Source organism: Saccopteryx leptura, chromosome 4, assembly GCF_036850995.1.
Source record: "Saccopteryx leptura isolate mSacLep1 chromosome 4, mSacLep1_pri_phased_curated, whole genome shotgun sequence".
In the NCBI taxonomy this organism is placed as follows: Eukaryota; Metazoa; Chordata; class Mammalia; order Chiroptera; family Emballonuridae; genus Saccopteryx; species Saccopteryx leptura.
This window is the reverse complement of record NC_089506.1, coordinates 151,836,934-151,862,489: the sequence shown is the minus strand read 5'-3', so window position 1 is coordinate 151,862,489 and position 25,556 is coordinate 151,836,934. Positions and strand designations below refer to the sequence as shown.

The following is a 25,556-nucleotide window of genomic DNA, read 5'->3' as shown; positions in this document are numbered from 1 at the left end:
CAAGGGTGTAAGTCTATCCTATTTATTGACGGAGGTGTCCAAATGTAATGTAATGATTCAATGTGTGCTTGAGCTTAATATGGTTGTTTTAAGAGGTGAGAGAAAGTACAGATAATTTGTACATTTACGAGAGAAGTTGCAGCATTAGTCATGTTCCTTCAGAAATGTTCACAAAACAGATGAAGGAGAGTTCGGAGTTGGAGAGGTGGGCAGAGTGAGCATCACAGGGTAATGACAGCGTAGGACAAGATTTCTGTGGGAATCAGCAACTGAACCACAAAGATCTATTTCCAAATCTCTACTTAGCAGAGATACTATTTATTGCATTGTAAGAATTGCTACCTCTTGTGTTGTTGTTGTTTTTTTGTATTTTTCCGTAGTTGGAAACGGGAAGGCAGTCAGACTCCTGCATGCGCCCGACCGGGATCCACCCGGCATGCCCACCAGGGGGCGATGCTCTGCCCATCTTGGGGCGTCACTCTGCCGCAATCAGAGCCATTCTAGCGCCTGAGGCAGAGGCCACAGAGCTATCCTCAGCGCCCGGCCAAACTTTGCTCCAGTGGAGCCTTGGCTGCGGGAGGAGAAGAGAGAGACAGAGAGGAAGGAGAGGGGGAGGGGTGGAGAAGCAGATGGGTGCTTCTCCTGTGTGCCCTGGCTGGGAATCGAACCCGGGACTCCTGCACGCCAGGTCGACGCCCTACCACCCTCTTGTATTGTTTTTGTGCTGAAGGGAATGTTAGTGATGTTAGAGTGCCTTTTTTTTTTTTAATATCTCTGTCAGGGAAATGTTGATAAGTTCACACACATTTAATAACACTAAATTAATTCACTGCAGAGAGCAAGCAGAATAATTTTTCTTTGTGCCATGTTATTATTCTCATTTCTGTATGCAGCTTGTGCCACAGGAAAAAGGTTAATTCCTAAGAATGGGTGGTATGTTTAACAGGTAAAAAATTTAAGTTTTAATCTGTCAACAAGTTAGGACCGCCAATATGATGTTTGTTACATAATCTAACAGTTTTACAAAGGGAAGCTACCCCTACTGGTTTGAGAGAGAGTTGAGTCATATCCTGTGAATGTGAAGCAACAGTATTTAAACATCACGGGTTCCTCTTACTTTCATTCTAAGTCGCTGCAGTTCAGAGCAGCTAGTGCTCTCTGCGAAGGAGCTGTTCCCAGTCCTGGGAGGTGGACCGCCTCCCGCGCTGGGATGCGGTAAGGAAAGCCTGGGCATGCAGCTCTGGAGTGTCACTGGAGTGAAAGATGTTTTGCATCTTTCTAATCAGCTATGCTAGAGAGTTGCAAACTGAAAAGTGCCTGCAATTTGCCACTTAATTACAGTAAGGTAAGTCCCATATTTTGGTTTACTCACTGTATTGTGGCAGCCTTGCGTTAATGTGGCAGTTTTAGTATAGCATTATTGCCTCAGAAAATGCCTTCCCACATTGAATACAGAATATTGAAGGTGGTGTTTGAGATCCACCTAACGCAAGTAATACTAAACTTACAATACAATCCATTTGCAAGATACTTAATTTAATAGATTGATATCCTTTTTGTGATAGTTTTCTTATGAAAAAATATATGCCTGAGACAATGAAACATTGTAGTAGTTTAATATACATACATACATATATGTATATTATGGATTACCAGTAAGTAATACCAGACCAGGATTTTTTTTTCCTATTCTGTGGTCTTTTGATCTTGCTCAAAGGTGAAACATGCATAAAATGCATATGCTTATGCTTGGATTTTATTCTAAATAACAATAACTCTACAGCTATATACCTCCATTGAAATAAAAAGTGGGCTTAGTAATTATTAGAAAGCTTAAAGCTGAAAAGTAGTGCAAGTCTCTCACCCTTTTGTTTCTGGCTTTCTGTTTAAGTGAAAGGCCACCATAGTTCTGAACTTCTGTTTGATTTATTTATTTTAAAATGTGTATGAGTTTCTCAGAAGATCACTTTCTCAGTAGCTGTCAGAGATACTCATATATAAATTGTATGGGTGGAGAAATCTGTGGATAGAAGAGTGAATGAGAGGATTTTAAAATTTCTTTAAGCTAGCTGCCAAAAGGCTGATGTGTTGAGTTTTTTATTGATTAAGGAAATAACATCAAATTAGAGCTAAAGGTGGTGTCTGATGTCACATAGCTTTGGACATTCATATTTAAGACCTTTGAATTCTTTTAAGATTAATTTGAATTTGAGAACTTCAGCTGTAAATTTGAAAAATATTAATGCATTGAGGGGTTTTTGTATGCTTACTGACAGTTGGCTTTAGAATACTTTCTCTGTTTTTAATTGCCTCACTATCATGCTTAGAGATTGTTTTATTTCTATTCAAAATTATACCCATTACAAAATTGTAAGTTCAAGTGATAATAACTCATGTTTTTGCAAAGGTAGAAGGGTTAACGAACTGATGGAAACCATGTAGTTTTCTTTTTCTTTGAAGGGAAAGTAAAAATTAGTTTAACTTCCAAATGTATTTGAGACATTATTTGAAAAGAAAAACTGTAGAGGAAAAGTCTTGGTACTGTGAGAGCCGTTGGGACCTTACACAGTGAAAATGCACATATCCCAAAACATCAGAATACCAGATGTTACAAATAGAACATTCTGATGCTAGATATGTATCTAATTCCACTTTTTTTTTTTTTCTGGGGCAGGGAGAAAGCTATTCTGGTTAGTTAAGTATTCTGCTTGAGAATTTTTTCTTATATGTGAATTATTAAATATCAATAAAAAGAATAGAATAGAATACATCTACATCATGACAAAAGCATTCCTTCTTGCACTTTGCATTGTTTCAGATTAATTATGAGTTCTAGAAACTTCTGTTGTGAACACCAACTCAGACAGATAAAATGTTGTCAAATCCTGTTTTTATATATGCTGCTTCGAATATGGACTTAATTATTTATGACATTGTACAGCCAGCTGGTGATCGCCTGATTAGATTATCAAGGCATCTTGTTTCTCCTCCTTCCTTTCTGCTTTCCCTCTTCTTTGGCTATTTTCCTGCTTCTTTGCACTTCCAGAAGGGTGTGGGTAATGGGCAGGGAGAGAGAAGAAAAAGGAGCAAACACAAACAGTGTCATGTTGTCATTTCTCGCCTTTTGTCATGGTTTTGATGAGGAAAGAGGTCAGAAAGAGGTTAGATATAATGGCAAAAATGAATCTTTTAGATAACCTGAGCATTACAATTATTTAGGAAATCTTTTGACCTTGGCAATGAAGAATAATTGGGTGCTTGGGCAGGACAACCTTATTATCTACCTTACAGGAATGTTGCAAAGATGAAATCATATCACATCTTTTGTTGAATTTTATTCGCTGTAAAGTTTTAGACATTTTTTTGAGGAATTGTTTTTGTCTTTCTGAAGTAAAGCAGCTGACAAGATGTCAAACGTACTCAGAGTTCCACCCTAGATTCAGAATATTTCCTTTTATTAACGAGAGCTTCCTTTCTCCCCTCTTTGTAAGCTATTTTACTTGTTGATTTTCAACTTATATAAATATATTTGACAAAGATAAGCTCCACAAATAAAAACCCATTTATACCTAAGTCCCAGTGCTGTCTTAAAATTTATAATAGTTCAAGGAAACTCATCCTCATGCAAAAGATATTTATCAAGTGACAATTAAATTTTATTTCAACCTAAAATCGATATGATTTCCCTCTATTAGGTACTACATTGGCAGAAGCACATAACGTAGTGTTTTTCCTTTCTCTTTAAATATGTTTCTTTTAAGACTTTGAATGATTCATGATGAGGAACCACTGAGTAGGAAGAAAATTTTTAATAGAATTATTTTTTCTGATGCCTAAAAAAGAAATCTTTCTGGATGGTACTTTAGATCCTACTGTCTCTAATGAATCCTGCTTGATAACAAGGCAATACATTTGCTAGGAAAAAAAATAAGTGGTGGCCACCCCTTACCCACCTCTGAAAAGTTGAGGATCTGATGAGGTAGTTGGTATGAAAGTGCTTGTGAACTCCCCAGAGCTTACAATTATCACTATCACAAAGTAAGATCTAAAAAGTCATGTATTTGGAAGGTAACTTAGATGTCATACCATCTGTTCTCATTTCACAGAGAAGGGAACCAAGGCCTAGAAGGGTTAAGAAAGGTGCCTAGCTTCACTCAGCTAGTATCTGTGTCAGGACCTCAACCCGAGTCTGTCTGCCCACTGAGCTGGAAGTTGATCAGAAGACTAGCTGATTCTTGAGTCCTACTGTTAAGGTTGTTTTTTATATACATATATATATATTTCCAGATATTGATGAACACACTTATAAGATTTTATGGGCTGAGGATTTGCTGTTGCATCTAGCTTAATGGAGCATGGATTGGTAGAATGATTACGAATCTATAACATCTGATTTGTAATCTCTTAGCTATTGCCACAGTAGAAGCATCTGAGCCCTTACTCTGGGGAATTGAATTATAAAATTAAACAACCCACAATGGATAGGGGTAGATTTTGTAGTTTTTAATAGGGGTAGTATACTGGATTGTTTTGATATGTTTGTTGAAAGTAGTTAGCAAAAAGGAGTTCCTTAAGAGCTTACCCTGAAGAAGAGATTAAGAAAATTTAAACAACTAAAGACCTCTCAACCATTTCTATTAGAATTGATCTGGCTATTTTATATTTATGGGACACTATTCTTTTCAGGGAGATGAGATGGGCAAAAGGTAATTTTTTATTATTATTTAGAAGTTCATGACATATATCCTGCTATACTAATGAATGTAATAGGTATTATAAAGACAGTTTTTTTCTTTAAAATCTCAACACTAAGAGTAGAAGACAGATTAATTAAAAGGTTTTGTTTTTGTGTTGGTTGTATTATTAAGGATTATTCATTATTCCTAAGAATTAAAAAGATGGTCACTATTTATTTTAATTAAAAATGTAACTCTTGTGAAAGGTATATGCTATTTTTATACCCTGTACTCCAACTTGTATCTTCAATAAATAAGTGAAATTTATTATCATGCTATCTTATAAACAAATCCTGGCACTTCTTTGTAATAAAGTTTATGTTTACTTTAAGTCCAAGAACTATATGAATCTGTTATGTGACCATTAAGAGACAAAGAAAAGTAGATCTGATAAATTGGTAAGGGTCTTGAAAACTTTGCTAAATATAAATGCAATGGGATAGTGTGTGGTCTAGGCGCAGAGCCCTGGGCTGTCGGTGTGTGACAGAAAGGATCAATATTTCTCTGTAATATTGACCCAACTTGTGGTTTTGGAGATGACAATGAAGCTCTTGTCTTCTTTTGATTTTGTTTTTCTATCCACAAAGTCGTGAAAACACTTTAATGCTAGACAGTATTCCCACACATCCCATATGTGTTTGGTAAATATTGAACATCAAGATGAGTGAAGCACTTTGAACTCAATCAGTCAGAGCCCATGGTTGTGCCGTTGTTATAAGTGCCGAGATTTGTAATGAGTATCCCTTTGGGAAAAGACCAAGTAAGAGATCTTTGTAGATAGTTTATTAGGTTTTAATTCCAATTTAGCATAGTAGAGATACTCAAATTAGTCAGTTGGTCTCCCTTGAGTCATTTTACTGGTGGAATGGGATTAATAATATTTACTCAGAGCAATTTATAGCATACCCAAATATAACAAATCAAGTTCCAAATTATTCACTCTGTTTCTCTCCAAGATGAAAATAATAACAATGGCTAACATTTCTGTCGGGCTACATAATAGCTTTATATGAACTATGTGATTTTCTTAAAACCACCTTATAAAATATGAGGACTACTATTATTATTCCTTTTTATAGATGAAGAAATGAAAGAAAGGAGAAATTAAGTGACTTATACCCAACATTACAAAAATGGCAGTAAAATTACTAGAATTGAAGCTAGACAGTCAGCTTTCAGACCCAGAGTTTTTGACTATATTCTATGCTGCCTCCCATTAGAATCCCTTGATCCCAGTAATATGAAATGACTGCTATAAAGTGCTACAGGCAGAAAAAGAAAGCTTTTTAATGCTACTATATTTAGTCATTTTTGATGACTTCAACATTCTCATTCCTAGTAAAACCTAGGCCTGTATGAATCAGAAATAATCTAAGGTTATTTGGAAATTATGTAAGATGAGGTTAGCAATAATGCAAAATGTGTCTGGAAGGAGCAGATATAATTGAGAGTTCTAGGTGGTCATAATCTTTGGCAATGTGAAAAAGATGAGAAAGAGGGAGAGAGAGAGGGAGAGAGAGAACTTTCAATGTGCACAGTCAACAATCCCATAAAAACTTGTGGGAATTTTTCTGTTTAGAGGGAAGAGTAATGTCATGTCTCCTTTTCTATGTACACTCCCTAAATATTTTCTGATGGATCATTATTTGGGTGAAGGAGCACATTGAAAACTGGTAGAAGGAGTTTAGGTCCATTAAGTAACTAGGTTCATTTTGATCTGTTTTCTCTAGAGTCCCCACAAGTTATGCTTGAAATTTTTGGGTAGTTTTCAAACCTTCATGTTTTCTCAGGTCTTACAAACAAAAACTTGCTTTACAATGCTGTGTACTGTTAGTGCTCGCACAGTGCCTCACATAGAGTAGACCATCAGTTAGGCTTCCCGACAGGTTGGCTAGACGGGTGCGTGGGTGTGTAGATGGATGGATTATGGATGGATGGATGGACTGGTGGGTGGATGGGTGGATGGAATAAACTGGAGCAAGCATATCCAGATCTGCTTTGAGTCATGCTTCATGTGCCTGAGACTAGATTGGGACCAGGCTGCATTGAGTGTGTGGGCACAAAACAATGATGTGTGAGGTGTGAAAGAGTTTACCTCAGTTCATCTCATACTTATCATTTGATTGTTTTCAATGTAGAACTGACATGGCTATAAATCATTTTTTGCCACAGAATTTTCCACTATTTTATATTAGAGTTTCTTTAATACACATAGCTAGGGACTATAATTGCTTTACTCTCTTGAATCATAAGCTGAATGTTTTCAGATATATACATCTATAATTTATATGCATTATACACATGCAGAGAGAAATTAGATAATAAAACTAAAAGGTCAAAATAAATTTGAATGTCAAATTTAATGGGAATTGTCAAAGTTTAACTATTTTAGACTTTCTTGAGAAAAAATCAAAATGCAGAAGAAACAATTGAAGAAAAGTATCAGAGACAACAAAGGTATTTTTTAATGCTTGTTTATAAAAATATATTTTTTTTATCTTTGAACAGAAGATAAGTTTTTTCTACATAATTTCACTAAAGAGTTCAAATGGAGAAGTTTGAAAACCAGAAGTTATTTCGCATAATCTGGCAATTGTGAGGGGTGGTTTCCAAAATGTTCCCATGACTAGTGACTAAGGCCTGGTTAGGAAATGGTACAGATTTGGAGGGAGAGTATTAAGGTGGTCATTGTTTCAAGTTTTCCAAGGGGAGAAACACAGAGAAAACTTTCCTGTAAAAACAATCAAATATCCAAGTTTTAGACAATGGAAGAAACTTTATTGGAAAAATTACGCATTTGGCCTTGACCCAAAGCAATGATTAAAAAAAAAAATTGTAATTATCACAAAATTTTTTGATGGATTTTCTTTTCCTTGGTCCTAAATACAATAGCCTATGTTCACTACTCGAGGATGTTATATTCCTTGTTGTACAGGTGCCTTTTGTTATTTAAAATGTATTTGATTCCTGTGGCTCGTTGTTTTTTGGGGTGATTTTCCTACTTTTGAAATAGCATGATCCAAGTCAGCAATTAGCAGAAAGTGTTATTATCTCTGGCCAACAGCACACCTGTTTCTGCATTGTATAGTCTGGGCTGCATTGTCAACTTTCCTCAAATGAACGATTCATTCTTTAGCCACTGTCACATTTTCCAAAGACTAGGAATTATTTTAAGATAGGATTATATATATATATATATATTTTTTTTTTTTTTTTTTTACTTTCATTTCAGTGGTTGCTATGAATCTTTAAATCAATTCTGGAACAGTTACTTCCCAGTTTAGCCAAAGTGGCTGAAAACTTTTGTTAAGCATACCTGAGGTTTGAGAAATGTTCATGTAATAGAGACATATTTAGATACATCATAGATACATAGATAGATAAATAGATGGATAGATAGATAGATACATATATATACATACATATGAAATACATACATCACAGATAGATAGATAGATAGATAGATAGATACATACATACATACATACATACATATATAGATGATAGATCGAATGGATGGATGATGGATGAATGGATGGATGGATGGATGGATGGATAGATAGATAGATAATAGATAATCATTGCAAATGTACACTCTACATGTGTAAATAGCTATGAAGGATCATTAATACACCAGATGTAAGAAAATTTTGTAGCCTTATTACTTGTTTAAAATAATTAATAAACTACACAATTATATTAATATTCAAGAGTTTCAGAAAAGTACATTGCAATTCTAAAGGTATCCAGATTACTACCAGGAAGCCACTGATATCAATGAATATGACTTCTTTTTTTAAAAATATTAATTTAATTTTTATTAATTTTTTTTTTTTTTTTTTGGTATTTTTCTGAAGCTGGAAATGGGGAGAGACAGTCAGACAGACTCCCGCATGCGCCCGACCGGGATCCACCCGGCACGCCCACCAGGGGGCGATGCTCTGCCCCTCCGGGGTGTCGCTCTGCCACGACCAGAGCCACTCTGGGGCAGAGGCCAAGGAGCCATCCCCAGCGCCCGGGCCATCTTTGCTCCAATGGAGCCCTGGCTGCGGGAGGGGAAGAGAGAGACAGAGAGGAAGGGGGGGGGTGGAGAAGCAAATGGGCGCTTCTCCTCCTGGCCGGGAATCGAACCCGGGTCTCCCACACGCCAGGCCAACGCTCTACCGCTGAGCCAACCGGCCAGGGCCAATTTTTAATTTTATTTTTACTTATTCATTTTTAGAGAGGAGAGAGAGAGAGAGAGAGAGAAGGGGGAGGAGCTGGAACCACAACTCCCATATGTGCCTTGACCAGGCAAGCCCAGGGTTTCGAACCGGCGACCTCAGCATTTCCAGGTTGACACTTTATCCACTGCACCACCATAGGTCAGGCATAGGGCCAATTTTTAAATTTATTGTGTTAACATGGATTCAAATGTCCCTCTCAATATAATACCCTCAATCCCCTACAATGTGCCCCCCATTATACCCCCTTTGGTCCCCCTTTTCCAACCTTCCTCCTTTCCTTTCTGCTGGGACTTGCTGTCTGTCTTGTTCTCTCTATCTGTGTTTTATGTATATATAATTTGGCTAATCGTTCACCTTCTTTGATCTTATCCCCTTGTCCCCCTCCCCACTGACAGCTGTCTCTTTGCTCCCTGTGACCCTGCCTCTACCTCTATTCAGGTCCTCTGTTCACCATATTCATTAGGTTCCATATACAAATTAGATCGTATAATATTTTTCTTTCTCTGCCTGGCTTATTTCACTTAGCATAAAAATCTCCAGGTCCATCCATGCTATCGTAAAAGGTAAGGTTTCCTTCTTTTTCATGGCCACATATTTGAATATGACTTCTCATAGTCACTTTCAAGACAAGGTATTAAAGTGTTTATTATTTCAAATTTTCCAGGGGGAGAAAAAACAGAAACTTTTCTATAAAAATACTGATAAAACACAAATAAGGTCAAAATATATGGAAGTTTTAGACAATGGAAACTATTCTATTGGGAAAATAGTACTACTTTTGGATTGTACATGGCCAGTGTAGTACTCCAGCCCGCTGGGAACTACTTGTGTCAAGTGGAAGAAACCTACTCAAGACACAAAGTGATGTCAAGAGGAAGAGGGGGAGGCCTGCCAAGGGAGGGAAAGAGACCTCCTGAATTTCCTTCTTCCTCAGCTTTTATTATCAGAAGCAGAACAGAGGTAACAGGATTACAAAGGAGGGAGATCAGGTGATAAAGGGAAAGAATGATTAATGGCCCTTTTGCTGACATGGAGAAAGGGCTAATTTGGTCAGTACATTTCTTTTTCTTTTGCTAGTTAACAAGCACAAAGGAAGGGGCAATCTAGAACCTCTAGGCTAATTATCTAAAGGCTGTTCACATGCATTCCTTTGTGTCTGCACAAAGGTCACTCACTCAGTTTCTTGGTGTTTGCATCCAAAAGACATTCATTCAGGGCTTTTAACTAAAGTTTCCCAATCCAAGTCATAGAGGGTTCAAGGTTACATGGGTGATTCCCTACGATTCAGTGCTTTAGAACACAGAGCAGAGTCCCTGTTTGGGTGACTTTTATGTCAGATACTAATATAATTTCTTTTCAGAAAACATCTAAGGTCTGAAGACTATATTTGCTGCATTAAAATACTTTTCACATTCTGACCTCTTCTTCATTTTGTCTGTTGTCTTTATATTTCCATGAAAGATTACTGTAAGGTATTTTTCCCCTCCGAGAAGGAAGGAAGGGGCCGGAGCCACGAAGTGTGGAATAACAAAAGGCTTTATTGAGTCCAGAGCACGCATCCCGCCCAGCGGCGAGGTTCCCTGGCCCCGAGGAAAGATGGAGGCCAGGAAGTCGCAAGAAGTGACCCGTGTGAGGGATATTTAAAGGGCTTAGGGTGGTCGAGCTAATATGACGTGGTGACATCTCACTGGCTGGCAGATGGTCGCTGTTTTCCAAAGGGTTCCTGGGAAGTTTCTTTTGGCGCGCTTGGTTGTGGGCGGTCCTAGCCAAAGTTCGCAGATCTGACCTTTCCTATTATCCACCGACCTTACAATTACTATTACACTTTACTATTTTAATTGAAGTTTTTAAGACAAAAATTAAAGAGAAGTTAACTAAGAACTGAACATAATTTTTATTTTAAAAATGTAGTTCAATAAGTCAAATTAATTCAGCATATTGTACCAGCTGTAAAATTTCCATCATTTCTTCCTTTACTTAAGTAGCATGTCATTTATAGTCATAAAATTTTGGATTTAAAAAGTGCCTTAGAGATCAAGTAACTCAACTCATACATTTTGCAAATGAAAGTATTCTGGCACAGGCAAATTAAATGACTTTTCCAGGGTTATATATGCCCAGTTCCCGACAGAGCCAGGCTGTACATGGGGTCACTAATGTGCAACTCTGCAAACTTTTCACTACATGAGCCAGTGAGAGCATCATTATGTGAATTTAGTATTCAGGTGGTGCAATGAATTTTTACTTCTTATTAAAATGTGCGTAGCATAAATCAATTTAAGTTTGACCAAATTATCTTTTGGCCACTGGACTTTTTGGGAAGGGCATGTTTTAACCACAGTCTACCTAGAAGCTTTTCCTAAGATTTGAAAGTTTATCTTTAGTCTACTCACTTGTAATTACAGAGAAAGTTCACACTTAACCAAGTGTGCACATCTAAGACTGGTTATAGTTTTCCAACCTCTCCAGATCTCCAGATCCTCAAAATAAATGCATACATCAAACTGACAGTAAACTACATAAATGCAAATTACTGTATTAGTAGATAATATATATACCTATTTGAATTATTTAACCAAATAAATGAAAATGATTACTAAGCAGTACTCTATATGAATAACTGTACTTTGTCATTGTTGGGCAAATGAGTGTAAAATTTATGTTTTTGAGTTTGCTCAGTTTTAGTGTTAAGAAATGGTGCTGGTTAAGAAATGGTATGTGATCTGTGAAATTGCAAATTACCTTCCTGCTTGGGAAGGGCCATTGTTTTGCTAATGTTGCTGGAAGAGAGATTTTCATGCCAGAAAGTTTTGAGAAGGAGAGAAGGAAAAGAAGAAGGAGAAGCCCTGTTTGCAGAGTGAGAGAGGAGAGAATGCAGAGTGCTGAGGAAGAAGCCATGTTGGCAGAGAAGGGAGAAGGTGTGCAGATGGGGAACCAGAGGTGAGGGGCTTTTGTGAGCTCTGCTGAGACTGGTGAGGCCTTTGATTCTAGGAGGAACCAGAGAAGATTCTCCTGGTTGTGGAACCAGAGAATGTGTCAGTGGCTTTGGGAGCCCTGTCTATTTGCTCGTCCACCAGTGTGAGACTTTAATAAAGGAATGGCCCACCACTTTTTGGCTCCGCTATATCTTATCATCTGCCCGAATCCAGTGGGAACCTGCATGTGCATGGCACCACGGCCGCTACTACTGGCCACACAGTCATCAAAGTAGTAATGCGCTGGGACTTCCAGCCCCACTTCGTCACTCAGTAGCTTCGTCAGGAGCTGGGTGGCCACACTCAGGAAGCAGCACTCAGGGTGCAGGGTTCTATATGTCTCCAGGCGGAAGGTCCGCTTGGATTAGGGCCCAGTTGCAGACCACACCAGCTAATGTGGTCTGACCCCCTTCTTTTTAGATGAGACCCAGCAAAGACTGTGTCTCATTTGGCTTCTTATTTGCAACTGCAGTGGGGAGTGAGAGAGGCAGATTTTCTCCAGAGTATTCTTTGGGATACGAGATCTATGAAAGCAGCATCCTATAATCAAATAACTTTGGAAAACGTGGCCTGTTGGATCCAGCCCTTTGAATAGTCACACTGAAGACAAAAGGCAAATACTGAGAGGGGTTTGTTTATATTCTTTAACCCAGTATTTCCCACACAAACCCATTTTAACATATTGCCTATTCACGTCATGGAGCACACTTGGGAAACCCAGATTAAGCATTTCCTTTGGTGTCTGTATTTCCAGAAAAGAGGATGGGTTTGGACTAGCGAATATGCTGTTCTCTCAGGGTTTTTGCCCAGAAGCCTCTCATACTGTGAGCTCAGTGTTGAGTGTGAGGATAATTTTTACTTTGAGATTTTTCACCTCATTCAATAATATCAGAACCACATAAGATACAATTTTTCTGAACTGGTTTGATCACAGAACAAAGGAAGCTCAGGCAGAGAGTGATGAACCTCTAAAGTAGAAGGTGGAGATTTCACAGAAAAGCTCTGTAGGCTGCATCTACTGGCATTTTCCAGGTGGCTAAGAGCACGGACACAGGGGCATGGTTGAGCAAGTGCTGGTGTGAGGGAGGAATGTCTGGGTTTCTGGCTTGATGATGCTGACAACCAAGGGGGAGAACACAGAAGGAGATGCACCTAAGCTCCTGTTTGTTTGGAGATTTTTTTGAAGACTTTATTTATTGATTTTTTTTAGAAATAGGAGAGAGAGCAAGAAAAGGGGGAATGAGGAGCAGGAAGCATGAACTCGTAGTAGTTGCTTCTCCCATGTGCCCAGGGTTTCGAACCAGTGACCTCAGCATTATGGGTCGACGCTTTATCCACTGTGCTACCACAGGTCAGGCTTAATTCCTTCTCTTCCCAAGGCTGAAAAAGAATTAAGAGGAACCCTGATGTGGGGCTGGTGAATTCCCCGAAAAAGAGCATGACTTATCTGCACAGGATAGTGGGAATGGTGGAAGAAGGCCATATGAGCTGCAATGTGGCCATGGGGTAATGTGATGACCTATGTATCAAGGTGGTAGAATGCTTGAGAAAGAATCTCTCAATGCATCTCATAAAAATAGGTGCTGAGTGGAGTAAGATATGGAACTGGAAGACCTGGGTTCAAATCTAGACCCCACCGCATATTGTGTGACATTGAGAACATTATTTGAAATCACTGGGCTTCAGTCTTCTCCTAAATGATCGTAAAATACCTTCTATGGAAGTAGTTAGCATATGTTGAATGTGGAATACAACATGGGTCCCCTCATGCTGTCAGTATTTCCACCTGATCAGTGTTATTATAATTCAAGCATACACTAGAACAGTGGTCCATGGAGCAATCTATTCAGGTGAGAGAGACTTGGGTGAAATTGAAAAAGCCTGAATGACACAGGGCAAATCTGACAGTTGAGTGACTGATTAGAATATTGTTTTCAAGCTCTTGCTTATATTTCCTCAGCCTTATGTAATTTGTTTTGTTCAGGATTTATACAGCGCAGGTTGGGAGGGTAGGATTTCATGCACGGCAGAACTGATGGAATGGTTCCTTATATTGATTTTACTGGAACACAGAATAACTAGTCAAACTCTGTTCTACAGAGAGGAAGGAAATGGGTCCGTTGGTATCTACAGAACCAAAGCCAGGAGTGCTTGGCATCAGTATGCCAATGGACCCCCAGCCCCCCTGCACACACATTTTAATGAACACCCTCATATTAGAGTCTGAGTAGTCCAATTGTTAAGAAACTTGTGTATCAGTTAAACTTGTTTACTCTAAAGGAAGATCTATTTTTCTCATGGTCCTATTATAATTTCTCTAGCAATTTTTTTGATATGGAAATGCTTGGAAAGAACACAGATAGGTGGACTTTCATATGTACATATTTCTACCTATTCTGTTTTCTTGGGAGACCAAGAGAGGAATAAAATATACAATTTACCTCTCATATAATGGCGAGATTTTAATAAAAACCTAGTCAAAGTTAACTTTTATATAAAACTATTTATGTGATCATGGATGCCATTTTGCTTTTTAGACACATTAATCAATCTGCACAGGGGCCGCAGTCCCTCAGAGGGAAACGGAATGTTCAAGAGCCTCTGTAGCTCTCACGCAGCTCACCGGTCGCTGCAGCCCGTTCTCCTGCATTCAAGGATGCTAATTTATTTCTTGAAAGCCTTCGTGCCTGGTATTCTGGGGACATGTTCAGCAGATAAAATGAACACAGTGTATTAAAGCAAGGCGCTTTAAACACTCATGAATATCAAATAATAAGCTACACTGAGTGACATTAGATGAAGCAGAAGGCTACACAGGGTATAATAGGGAAAGTTCATTCAGATTATGGCCTCGGGGAAGTCTGCTTTAAGAAAGTAACTTTTAAAATGAGACTGGAGATATGTAGAGTTAATTTTTGGTTTCCCCATTATTTGAAAAAGTGTGAGGATTAGAGAAAATGAGAGACAAGGCTCTGGCCCTGTATTTGGCACAAAGGTATCCAGGAGATTGAGATCCACTCTACCTCCTTATGTGTGACTATCCAGCCAGGCGGTACTCGAGAAACCGGAGGTGGGCTGCAGGTGCTGCCTTCAGCTCTCAACTTGGTGAGTTGTAGGTAAGCCCCAGCTGAGCTGTGGACCCACTTGGGCCACAGCCTTTCTGGTGGGCCTCACTGAGCATCTTCTGTGTACAAATTTCTGCATGGATCTGCTTTGTTCAATATTTCTCTGCAGAGATGAGACCTCTTCTCCTGCATTTTCCAGTCCATTCAGCTTGACTCTGATTCTTAGCCACCTCTTTTTGGGAATAAGTTCATCTCCTGGAATCCCACCTCCACGGAAATTGCCTCGAACCAAGACATCACCATCTTCCCAATGAGAGATGTTGACATGTTCCTGATTAACCCCACAAACTACCTTCACCAGGCTATACACCCCCAGTGCCATTCATAGTTAAGATCAAAATGAGTTTTATCTGCCCCTTAGACTTTGTGGTTCCTATTTCTTCATTTGCACTGAGGGGGATGGGACTAATGCTGCATGAATTCAGCAAGCCATAGCGTAGGCCTGCCAGTCCCCTCTCTTGCACACCCTGCCCTTGATAACCGTGCCTTCAGCATGGCCCAAGTCTCATGAGTAGCTGGGGAGGGCCCAGCGTGTCACTCCCTGAGCATGGCAGTACAAGACACCGCCCAAGGCAGAGGAGATAGAAGCAGAGCCTGTACTGGGATCAGACCACACTGGGCTTCCCTGAGGAGTGATGCCATCATCTAGAGTGGGCTGGAAATGCACAGGATTTGAATTAGTTGTCAGAGGATCCAAGAGTAATTATGGAGGAATCAGGGCTACTGTGGAGGCTGGGAGGTTTGGAGCTCTTTAAAGGTATTCTCCAGTCTGTACTGTAGGATTGGAATCCCTCCTTACAGAGAAGAAGGGAAATAAAGGAAATGGAGCAAGCCTTATCCTCAAGAGTCATCAAAGGGCCGGGGTCACTGCAGGCAGCAGAAAGCAGGTGTACTTCCAGCCTCGTGGCTCCAGCCGTTTTCCCCATGCAGGGCAAGAAGCAAAGGTGGGATAAGAGTATCACAAGAGCAGAACTCGTTGTGACTACAGCCCAGTGGGCCTTTCATAGATACGGTGTTTGCAGATGTGTAACATGGGTGTGAAAGTGACAAACCCCAGACAAGGAACAGGAAGACAGTTTTCTTCTCTCTTGGTTGGTGGCTTTGGAGGTTTGTGATTTCAAGGCTGTTGTGACCACTTATGGGAAAAGGTGGCTTTTTTGTTTTTCTGTCTGAAGTTCCCACAATAGAGAGGAGCTAAAGGACAAGGAGCAGCGAGAAGAGCATGCTATGGGAAAGGATGCCTCTACTGTTTCTTGCATGTGCTATTTTCAGATTCATACATAAACAAGAATATAAGATTCTGCCCTTGCAGGGAAATTACCTGGCTGATGTCAACAAAATATAACCTATTTCTACATGTTATTCTGTTGGGTTTTTTTTAAGACCTATGATTTCAAAGACTGGGTTGAGTAAGGGTGTTAGCAGTTCCTTTATGGTTTAATGTGATCAGCTTGACTTCTGTCATGAAAGATTCCATAAAGCCAGTGTAAACTGTGATCTGCAAAGGTAGGAGTACATCAAAATATTTATACTATGTGGACTTTTAAATGATCTTGTGGTCAATTTCTGTTATACCTGTTAATAGTAAATATACTTTATTTTATTTTTATATAATTATTTTTAACAACTTATTAAGTTTAATATATAATTTATATATCCTTTTGAATTTTCTATAGAAACAATAGAGATATCAACATATCAACTGAGAGACAATTTATGAATAACGTCAGTTTTACTTCTTGTTGTCTAAATTATATATCTTGTATTTCATTTTCATCTTTACCACCATTGTACCTCTGGTACAATGTTTAATTGAACTGATGATCATGGTCATCCTTTTTCTTGATTTTGAAAAGAAAGATTTAATATTTTACCATAAAGTGCAATGATATTTGTTAATCACTTTTTTTCAGATTTAGAGTGTTCTCTTCTATCACTAGCTTGCAGAAATTTTTTTTAAAACTTAATAGGTATTAAATTTTATCAAATCTTTTCCTATATCTTTGAGATGGATTTCTGGATTGAGTGTCAGTCAGTCATGTTGTCTGTCGCTGCAGTTCTCGTATAAACCGCCAGTGGTGTTGCTGCTCTGGCCGTTCTGCTGGCAGCGGGTCTGGTCAGTGCAGATAAATAGTTGTTGGGATCCTATAATTTTCCAGTAATCAGACCTTGAGACAAGTGCTGTAATTTGAATATCAACTATTCATCCATTTAGTGTTAAGGCAGATTTTTACATAATTTGACCCACCCGGATGTTTGTTATCACAGTTTTTCTTGTACCTTTATCTCCCTATCTCCCATTAGAAAATAAATAGGTCCGGTAGATTGTCTGTGGAGTTATTTTTCTTATTAGGATTGGGTTAAATTAACGACCTTTTGTCTGTAGGGGTAAACATTTTATGATTAAAAGAGAGGCCTCGTGATTTTAAGTGACTTACCCAAAGGGGTATAGTAGCGTGTGGTAGAGACAGGATTTAAATCGGCATCTGTCAGACTCCAAAGCTGCTGCTTGTTCCATCATACCGCATTGCTTCTTAGGAACCTGAAAGAAGGCTTGAAGATTAACACTGCTTCCAAGACGTACTTTCAGAAAGGTGTCTCGGCTCAAGTGCAACTTGCTGGTCATTTGAGCTTGGGCATGTTGTCTAACCTCTTCTGCTCTCAGTCTCTTTGTGAAGTTGTTTATAAAGATTAAGTCAGTCAATATTTGTAAAATGCTTAGAAAAGTTCCTGACACATAGTAAAGATTTAATAAGTATTAATTATTATTACTATTATCAACTCTTTGCCTGATCCTCAGTACTCCCAGAGTTGTCAAAACCTTTCTATGATGTTGAATGTGCAAATAAATATATAAATACCTGTATATGTCTATAGATTAAGTATTGATTATAACTTTGATAAGCCTAGAAGAGGAACTACAAAAAGGGAGAAGCCAGTAAATAAAGATATTACAAAATAGGAGAGACCCCATTGGACATCCTACGGTTCTGAATCAACACAAAAGAATTCCATTGAACATTTCGGAGTTGCTTTATCGGTAGTGAACTCTCCATGAAGAAGTGCCAGGAGAAATAAATGCCATAGCTCCAGAGGGTGTATTAAATGATGGCAATAACAATATACTGCAGATTTATGTTTTTCCTTTTTTCTGTCAGATCTCTAAGGATCTATGTCTCTTATTTGTTCCTATTAATATTTAGTAAGTGTCACACGTACAGTGGGATTTGACAGTCAATGACTTGGGAGTGAGGGAGCTTTCACCTTGATATATATACATATATATCTTATATCAAAAATAGCCTGACCCAAGAATTGTCCTGTTAGTGGGGAGGGTTAAACATGTGGGGCAGGGGTCTCCTGCAGTACTAGATCTTGATTACATCTCTCACGTGGGTGCTACCTGGCCCTCTGAGATCTAGGTTAAAAACTGGAGGAATTTGGGCTTTGTCCATTTTTATGTCTTCTGCAGGATGTAACACTGCATCCTGCACAGAATAATGATTGTTACCTTAAATCATGATTTATTATTTTTAATTATTTATTCATGTAGAAAATTTTTAACAAGGTGATATTGATCAATAAGTTTACATAGATTTCAGGCAAACATCACTCTATTATTTGATTAGTCAGTTATGTTGTATATCCATTACCTAATGCCAAATAATTTCCTATCACCTTATATTTGTCCCTTACTCTAACCCCTTCCCTTTACCCTTCATCTCCCTCCCCCCTGGTAACCACTGCATTCTTATCTATGTCCATGACTCACAGATTAGTATCCCACCTATGTGTGAAATCATACAGTTTTTAGCTTTTTCTGATTTGCTTATTTCACTCAGTATAATGTTTTCAATGTCTATCCATGTTGTCATAAATGACCCTATGTTGTCATATCTTATGACTGAGTAGCATTCCATTGTGTGTGTGTGTGTGTGTGTGTGTGTGTGTGTGTACCACATCTTTATCCAGTCCTCTATCAAGGGACACTTTGGTTGTTTCCATGTCTTGGTCACTGTGAATAATGCTGTGCTGAACATTAGGGTGCAGGTGTCTTTACATACCAATGTTTTGGAGTTTGGGGGGAAGATACCCAGTAGAAGGATTACTGGGTCATATACTAATTCTATTCTTTTTTTTCTTTTTTTTGGTATTTTTCTATAGTTAGAAGTGGGAAAGCAGTCAGACAGACTCCCATATGCGCCTGACTGGCATCCAACCGGCATGCCTTCTGGGAGGCATTGCTCTGCCCTTCTGGGGCCTTGCTCTGTTGTGGCTGGAGCCATTCTAGCACCTGAAGTGGAAGCCATGGAGCTGTCCTCAGCGCCCAGGCCAAATTTTCTCCAATGGAGCCTTGGCTATAGAAGGGGAAGAGAGAGACAGAGAGAAAGGAGAGGGGGAAGGGTGGAGAAACAGATGGGCACTTATCCTGTGTGCCCTGGCCGGGAATCAAACCCAGGACTTCCACACGCCAGGCGAACACTCTACCGCTGACTCAACTGGGCCCTATTCTTAATTTTTTGAGGAACCACCATACTTTCTTCCATAATGGTTCTACTTAATTTACATTCCCACCAGCAATGAATGAGGGTTCGTTTCTCTCCACAGCCTCTCCAACACTTGTTATTACCTGTCTTGTTGTTAACAGTCAATCTGATAGATGTGAGGTAGTATCTCAATGTAGTGTTGATTTGCATTTCTCGAATAGCTAGTGAAGATGAGTGTCTTTTCATATATCTGTTGGCCATTTGTATGTGTTCTTGGGAGAAGTGTCTGTTCATGTCCTCTCCCCATTTCTTAACTGGATCACTTGTTTGTTTGTTGCTGAGCTTTGTGAGTTCTTTGTATATTTTGATTTATCCTTTTTTGAAAATAAAAGCTCAATATAATCTTCCTGATTGCTCTTCTCTGTTTTAAAATTATTTTATTTAGTTTTATAGTTATGATGTGTTGAGTTTGGTCTCTAGAGATATTGAAATAAGTCCTGGCTCCACTAAAAATTACTGGGTGATCATGGACAGGCCCCTGGAACTGTGGGAACTTTATCTTCTCATTCATTCTGTTCTATGTTGTCATATTTCCTGAGCATGTTAGAGCAAAATAAGATCATGTTAAGCTTTAAATATTCAAAATTTCTAAAATCAAAACAAAATAAAAACCCAGTGTTTCCCAAACTCATAGATTAGAAGAATGATTGGAATCAACGTGGGCTGAGTCGGCGGTCAGTGTGGAGCCCGACAGAAGATTCTTAGGGTAGGGCCCCTTTGGAACATTTAATCATAGGAGGCGATTCATTCTTATTGGTTGCCTAATGTCTTTTTAGTTGCAAGTTCCATCTTATTATTGCATAATGAATGCATTTACATTCCCTCTATCTTTCCTTTGAGGTTCTGCTTTTTATCTTCAAACTTCTTGTGAATAGTTGACTGCCTCCTTGAATTCTCTTCTGTCTTTTGAGTTGTGGAAGCCACACCTGGGCACAATATCAGTCAGAGGGATTGTGTTGCGATTTGTGAATCAAAGTCAATCACTGTCTGCTTGATACCTAGTAGGTGCTTAATAAACATTGCTCTTCTTGTTTTTGTGTTCTTTTAATTGTCCCTCTTCTCCTTTTCTTGCCAACACAAAGAAAATTGGTTAAAGTCTTGCTTGTCAAAGTGAGGTCTGTGAACATCCTGGGAGCTCAGGTCTCTCCCCAGACCACAGAAGCCGGTCTGCATTTTGACGAGGTCATCAGGTGCTTTCTCTGCACATTAATATTAAAGTAGGAATTAGAGGCGATGGATGAAGGTTCTTACACTCTGCACTGCCGCCCCCAAAAGAACCCTGAAGGTCATGACCTATGTTCAGTCACAGTTTTCTATTCACATGAGAATAGCATATTCATAAGCACAATCATATCTTGAATTGATGTCTACTTCAGAGTGCATGAATTTACAGGAAATGGTGCAGCTTTTATTCTGATTTAAGGTGGTGAAGATATGCTTATTTAAACCCATGAAAAAAGCTCATGCTTCATATGCTCTTGTTAAAACCTGGAAAGAATCCTGTCATTTCAAGTTCTGGTCTGCATTTCTCCAAGCATTCTCTGTCCCTCTAATTTAAATGTAAGAATCTGGAACATTCACAAATATATTGTTTTGTGCCTAAAAACACATCTATAGCTTTTAAGAAAAGTAAATACAATTCTTTTAGTATTCTAAGTATTTCCTTGTCACATTTTACTTGCTATAGTAACTTTCAGAAGTAAAGGAAGCTATAAAATGCTTTTCCCTGTTGAGATATGGTTCTTTTCATTTAACTGTTACATGGCCAGAATTAAGTAAAATCCTCAGGATTTTCTTTTCTTACTAAAACTTGAGTTCAGCTGGACAGCTACTTCAGTCTTCTTATAAAACAAACTTAATGAAATTTTATGTGTTTAGAAACTATACCTTATAAGTCCAATAGTCCAGTATCATAAATTTAACCTGGAGCTCCTAAACAAACATGTCCAACAGTGCCATTTAGACTAGCCATTTGATTCCTGGACACCAACACCCTCAAGAGTCACCCTCCTTCAGCCCCTCCCACCCCGCCCCGCTGCAACTATCAACAGAGGGCCCTTAGAAGGGTTTTATGAGGGCAGCTTTAGACCGTAAGATCTTGTAGCTATTGGATTGGGGACTATAAAACAAGAATCTCATTTGTAAACATACAGAAAAGGATAGTCAGAAGAATGTTCGAAGTTTTAGTTAGCCACCAAAACATATAACACTTTCATTCATTTCAAATCTCAAATATTAATATGCATAGAAGTCTCTCTGGGCAAATTCCTGGGTCCCATCCCTGAGAGTCTTAATGACTGAGTACTTCTAAGATGGAATCCAGGACATTGCCATGGTTACATGCTGATGAAGGTTTAGTGGACCACGTTTTGAGAAATATCTGCTAAAATGTTTGGAGTTATTCTTACTCGATGTTAAGGCTTACCTTGAAAGTGCTGAATCTGAATTCAACCCTTTGTAGGACTGACTTAGAAAATAGCCTGCTTACATTCCCAAAATTTCAGATAAAACTTAATGTTACTATTGCCTTGCAATCAAGCTACTTTCTTGCAGTTTGTTTCTTCAGCTATTAATTTGTATTTTTTGATAATGTATAGAGATAATATTTCTCAAATATATATTTTATCATGTTTGTACTTAAAGTATAATAAGCCACCTGGTCAAGAATAGGAGATAGCTGAGACCAGGAGCTCACAGGCCAGTCTTCATAGACAGGACGAAAGGCCGGAGAGGTCACACTTCTCACCACCTAAGGAGAAAGTCCTGCTGATTAAAGGACTGCGGGCAGAGAGGCACTGAGCTAAGCATGGGTGGGCATCTCAGCAGGTAGATAGACGCACTGTCACAGCACTGGGTGGCCACTGAGGACCCACTGTGGGTATTTGGATTCATGAGCTGGTCTGTAGTTCCTTAGTTACTGGGGAGTCTAAAAGACCTCAGTGTTTGAGGGTCTGGAGTACCAAGTAGGTGTGGGGCCTCCAGCCTGGGATAAGATTGGGTAAGACTGCGATAAAAGTCAGGCTTTGGCTGAAGCAATTAGCCCAGAGACCAACTCCTATAACCAGAGTAAAAATTTAAAAAGAAAAGAAAAGACTAATGGAATGCTGATTCGGTGCATGTGTTAGTTTCCTAAGACTGACCAAACATTGTACCATAAAATGAGTGGTTAAAACAACAGAAATTTATTGTCTCACAGTTTTGCTACCAGAGGTCTGAGATTGAGGTGTCAGCAGAGCCACTGTCCTTCTGAAGACACTAGGGAGGGATCTGTCGAGCCCTCTCTCCTGGGTCCTGGCAGTTTCTTTGTTGTGGAACCATAACCCTAATCCTCACATGACCTTCTCCCTGTGTGTGCCCAAATTTCCCCTTTCTTACAAGTACACCAGTGATATTGGATTAACGGCCTACCCTACTCCAGAAAATATGATTGCCTAATAAAGTATAGGGATCATAGTTAAATGAAAATTTCAGATAAACAACAGATATTCTTTTTAATCTAAGCATTTCCCATATATTGCACAGGAGATGCTTATACTTGAAAATGATTTATCTGAAATTCCGATTTAGCTGGTCATCCTGTAAATCTGGAACCGGCTTGCATACCGTCTTGCTCATGCCTTCTTCCACTGTAAACGGAGGGCTTAACCCTAGTGCTACAACATGTCTCCCAGATATGGCTTTGGTAGCACGAGGACTGCCACGTTATCGGGGGCTGCCTAGCAGTTCTTGAAGGACAGGGAGGCTCAGCGAAGGCCCTGCGTCTGTTCCATCTCACTGAAAACCTGAAGAGGTAACAGCGAAGATATTCAAATGTTTATTTTGAGCTTAAATATTTTTTTAATATTATATGTAATTGGATTTTGATTCATATGACATAAGAGAGAAGATAGGATGATAGGAAGCTTTTTAAAAAATTTTTTAAGTTCAGTTTAGTGGGGTGACTTTGGTCAATAACATTACACAGGTTTCAGGTGTACCATTCCATAACACATCATCTGTACACTGCCCCGCGCATTCACCGCCCCATGTCAACTCTCCTTTCATCACCATCAACCCCCACCTTCTTCTGCCTCTCCCTGCTGGAGTCACCACAGCGTTGTCTGTATCTGTGATCTTGTTTTCTCTTTGCTTAATCCCTCCACCTTTTTCTCCTAGCTCCTAACCCCCTCCCCTCTGACAACTGTCAGTCTGTTCTTTGTATCTATGAGTCTTTTTCTATTTTGTTTGTTAGTTTATTTTATTCATTAGATTAAATGTATAAGTGAAATCATGTGATACTAGTCTTTCTCTGACTGACTTATTTCACTTAGCATAATAATCTCCAGGTCTATCCATACTGTTGCAAAAGATAAACTTTCTTTCTTTTTTATGTCTGATAGTATTCCATTGTGTAAATATACTACAGCTTTTTTATCCACTCATCTACTGATGGGCACTTGGGCTGCTTCCAAATTTTGGCTATTGTAACTAACACTGCAGTAAACATAGGGGTGCATGTATTCTTTCAAATTAGTGTTTCAAGTTTCTTTGGATACATTCCCAGAAGAAGAATTGCTGTGTCATAAGGCACTTTCATTTTTATTTTATTTTTTTTGGTAACTCCATATTGCTTTCCACAGTGTCTGCACCAGTCTGCATTCCTACCAGCAGTGCAGGAGGGTTCCCTTTCTCCAAATCCTCGCCAGCACTTGTTTGTTGATTTATTGTTGCTGGCCATTCTGACAGGTGTGAGGTGGTATCTCATTGTGGTTTTAATTTGCATTTCTCTGATAATTAGTGACCTTGAGTATCTTTTCATATATCTGTTGACTAACTGCATGTCCTCTTTGGAGAAGTGTCCATTCAGGTCCCCTGCTCATTTCTTAACTGGATTGTTTGGGGTGTTGTTTTGGTTTTTTTGGTGTTGGATTTTATAAGTTCCTTATAAATTTTGAATATTAAGCCCTTATCAGCTGTATTGGCAAATGTGTTCTCCCATTCAGCGAGTTGTCTTTTCATTTTGTTGATTTCCTTTGCTGTACAAAAATTTTTTAGTTTTATATAGTCCCATTTGTTTATTTTTTCTTTTATTTTCCTTGCTGGAGGTGATATATCAGAAAAAACTATTGCTATGAGAAATGTTCAAGATTTTATTGCCTGTGTTTTCTTCTAGGATTTTTATGGTTTTGAGTCTAACATTTAAGTTTTTAATCCATTTTAAATTGTTCTTGTATATGGTGTAAGAAGGTGGTCTAGTTTCATTTTTTTGCATGTATCTCTTCAATTTTCCCAATGCCATTTATTAAGTAGACTTATCTTTACTCCATTGTATGTTTTTGCCTCCTTTGTCAAATATTAATTGACTCTAGAAGCATAGGTTTATTTCTGGGCTCTCTAGTCAGTCCATTAATCTATATGTCTGTTTTTATGCCAGTAGCATGCTGTTTTGATTACTATGGCCTTGTAGTATAGTTTGATATCAGGTAGCATGATTCCACCAACTATGTTCTTCTTTCTCAAGACTACTATGGCAATTTAGGGTCTATTGTGGTTTTATATAAATTTTTGGAGTATTTATTCTAGTTCAGTGAAATACACAATTGGTATCGATAGAAATTGCATTGATCTATATATTGTTTGGGTAGTATGAACATTTTAATGATGTTAATTCTTCCTATTCGTGAACACAGTAATGTATATGCTTTAACTTATTTGCATATTCAATATCTTTCTTCAGTGTCTTGTAATTTTCTGAGTATAGGTCTCTTTCACATTCTTGGTTAAATTTATTCCTAGGTATTTTATTCTATTTGAAGCTTTTGTGAATGGTATTGTTTTCTTAGTTTCCCTTTCTGATAGTTTATTGTTGGTAAATGAAAATGCAACTCATTTCCTGAATATTTCTTTTGTATCCTGCTACTTTACTGAATTTATTTATCAGTTCTAGTAGTTTTTTGGTGAAATCTTT

The 25,556-nt window shown here is 38.6% G+C and overlaps 1 protein-coding gene across 7 annotated transcripts in view; it reads left to right on the top strand.

Moving 5' to 3' along the window:
• The window catches only part of MCTP1 (multiple C2 and transmembrane domain containing 1), a 579,350-nt gene that overhangs the window by 216,048 nt on the left and 337,746 nt on the right, over positions 1-25,556 (top strand). The window contains exon 1 of one of the 7 annotated variants that reach the window (XM_066381865.1): positions 1,144-1,345. The exons of the other annotated variants lie outside the window; for them this stretch is intronic. Within the exon in view, the coding sequence (XP_066237962.1) occupies positions 1,289-1,345 (57 nt within the window). The 5' untranslated portion in view covers positions 1,144-1,288. Of the gene's footprint in view, positions 1-1,143; positions 1,346-25,556 lie in introns of those variants that run through there. 7 annotated transcript variants of the gene reach the window in all.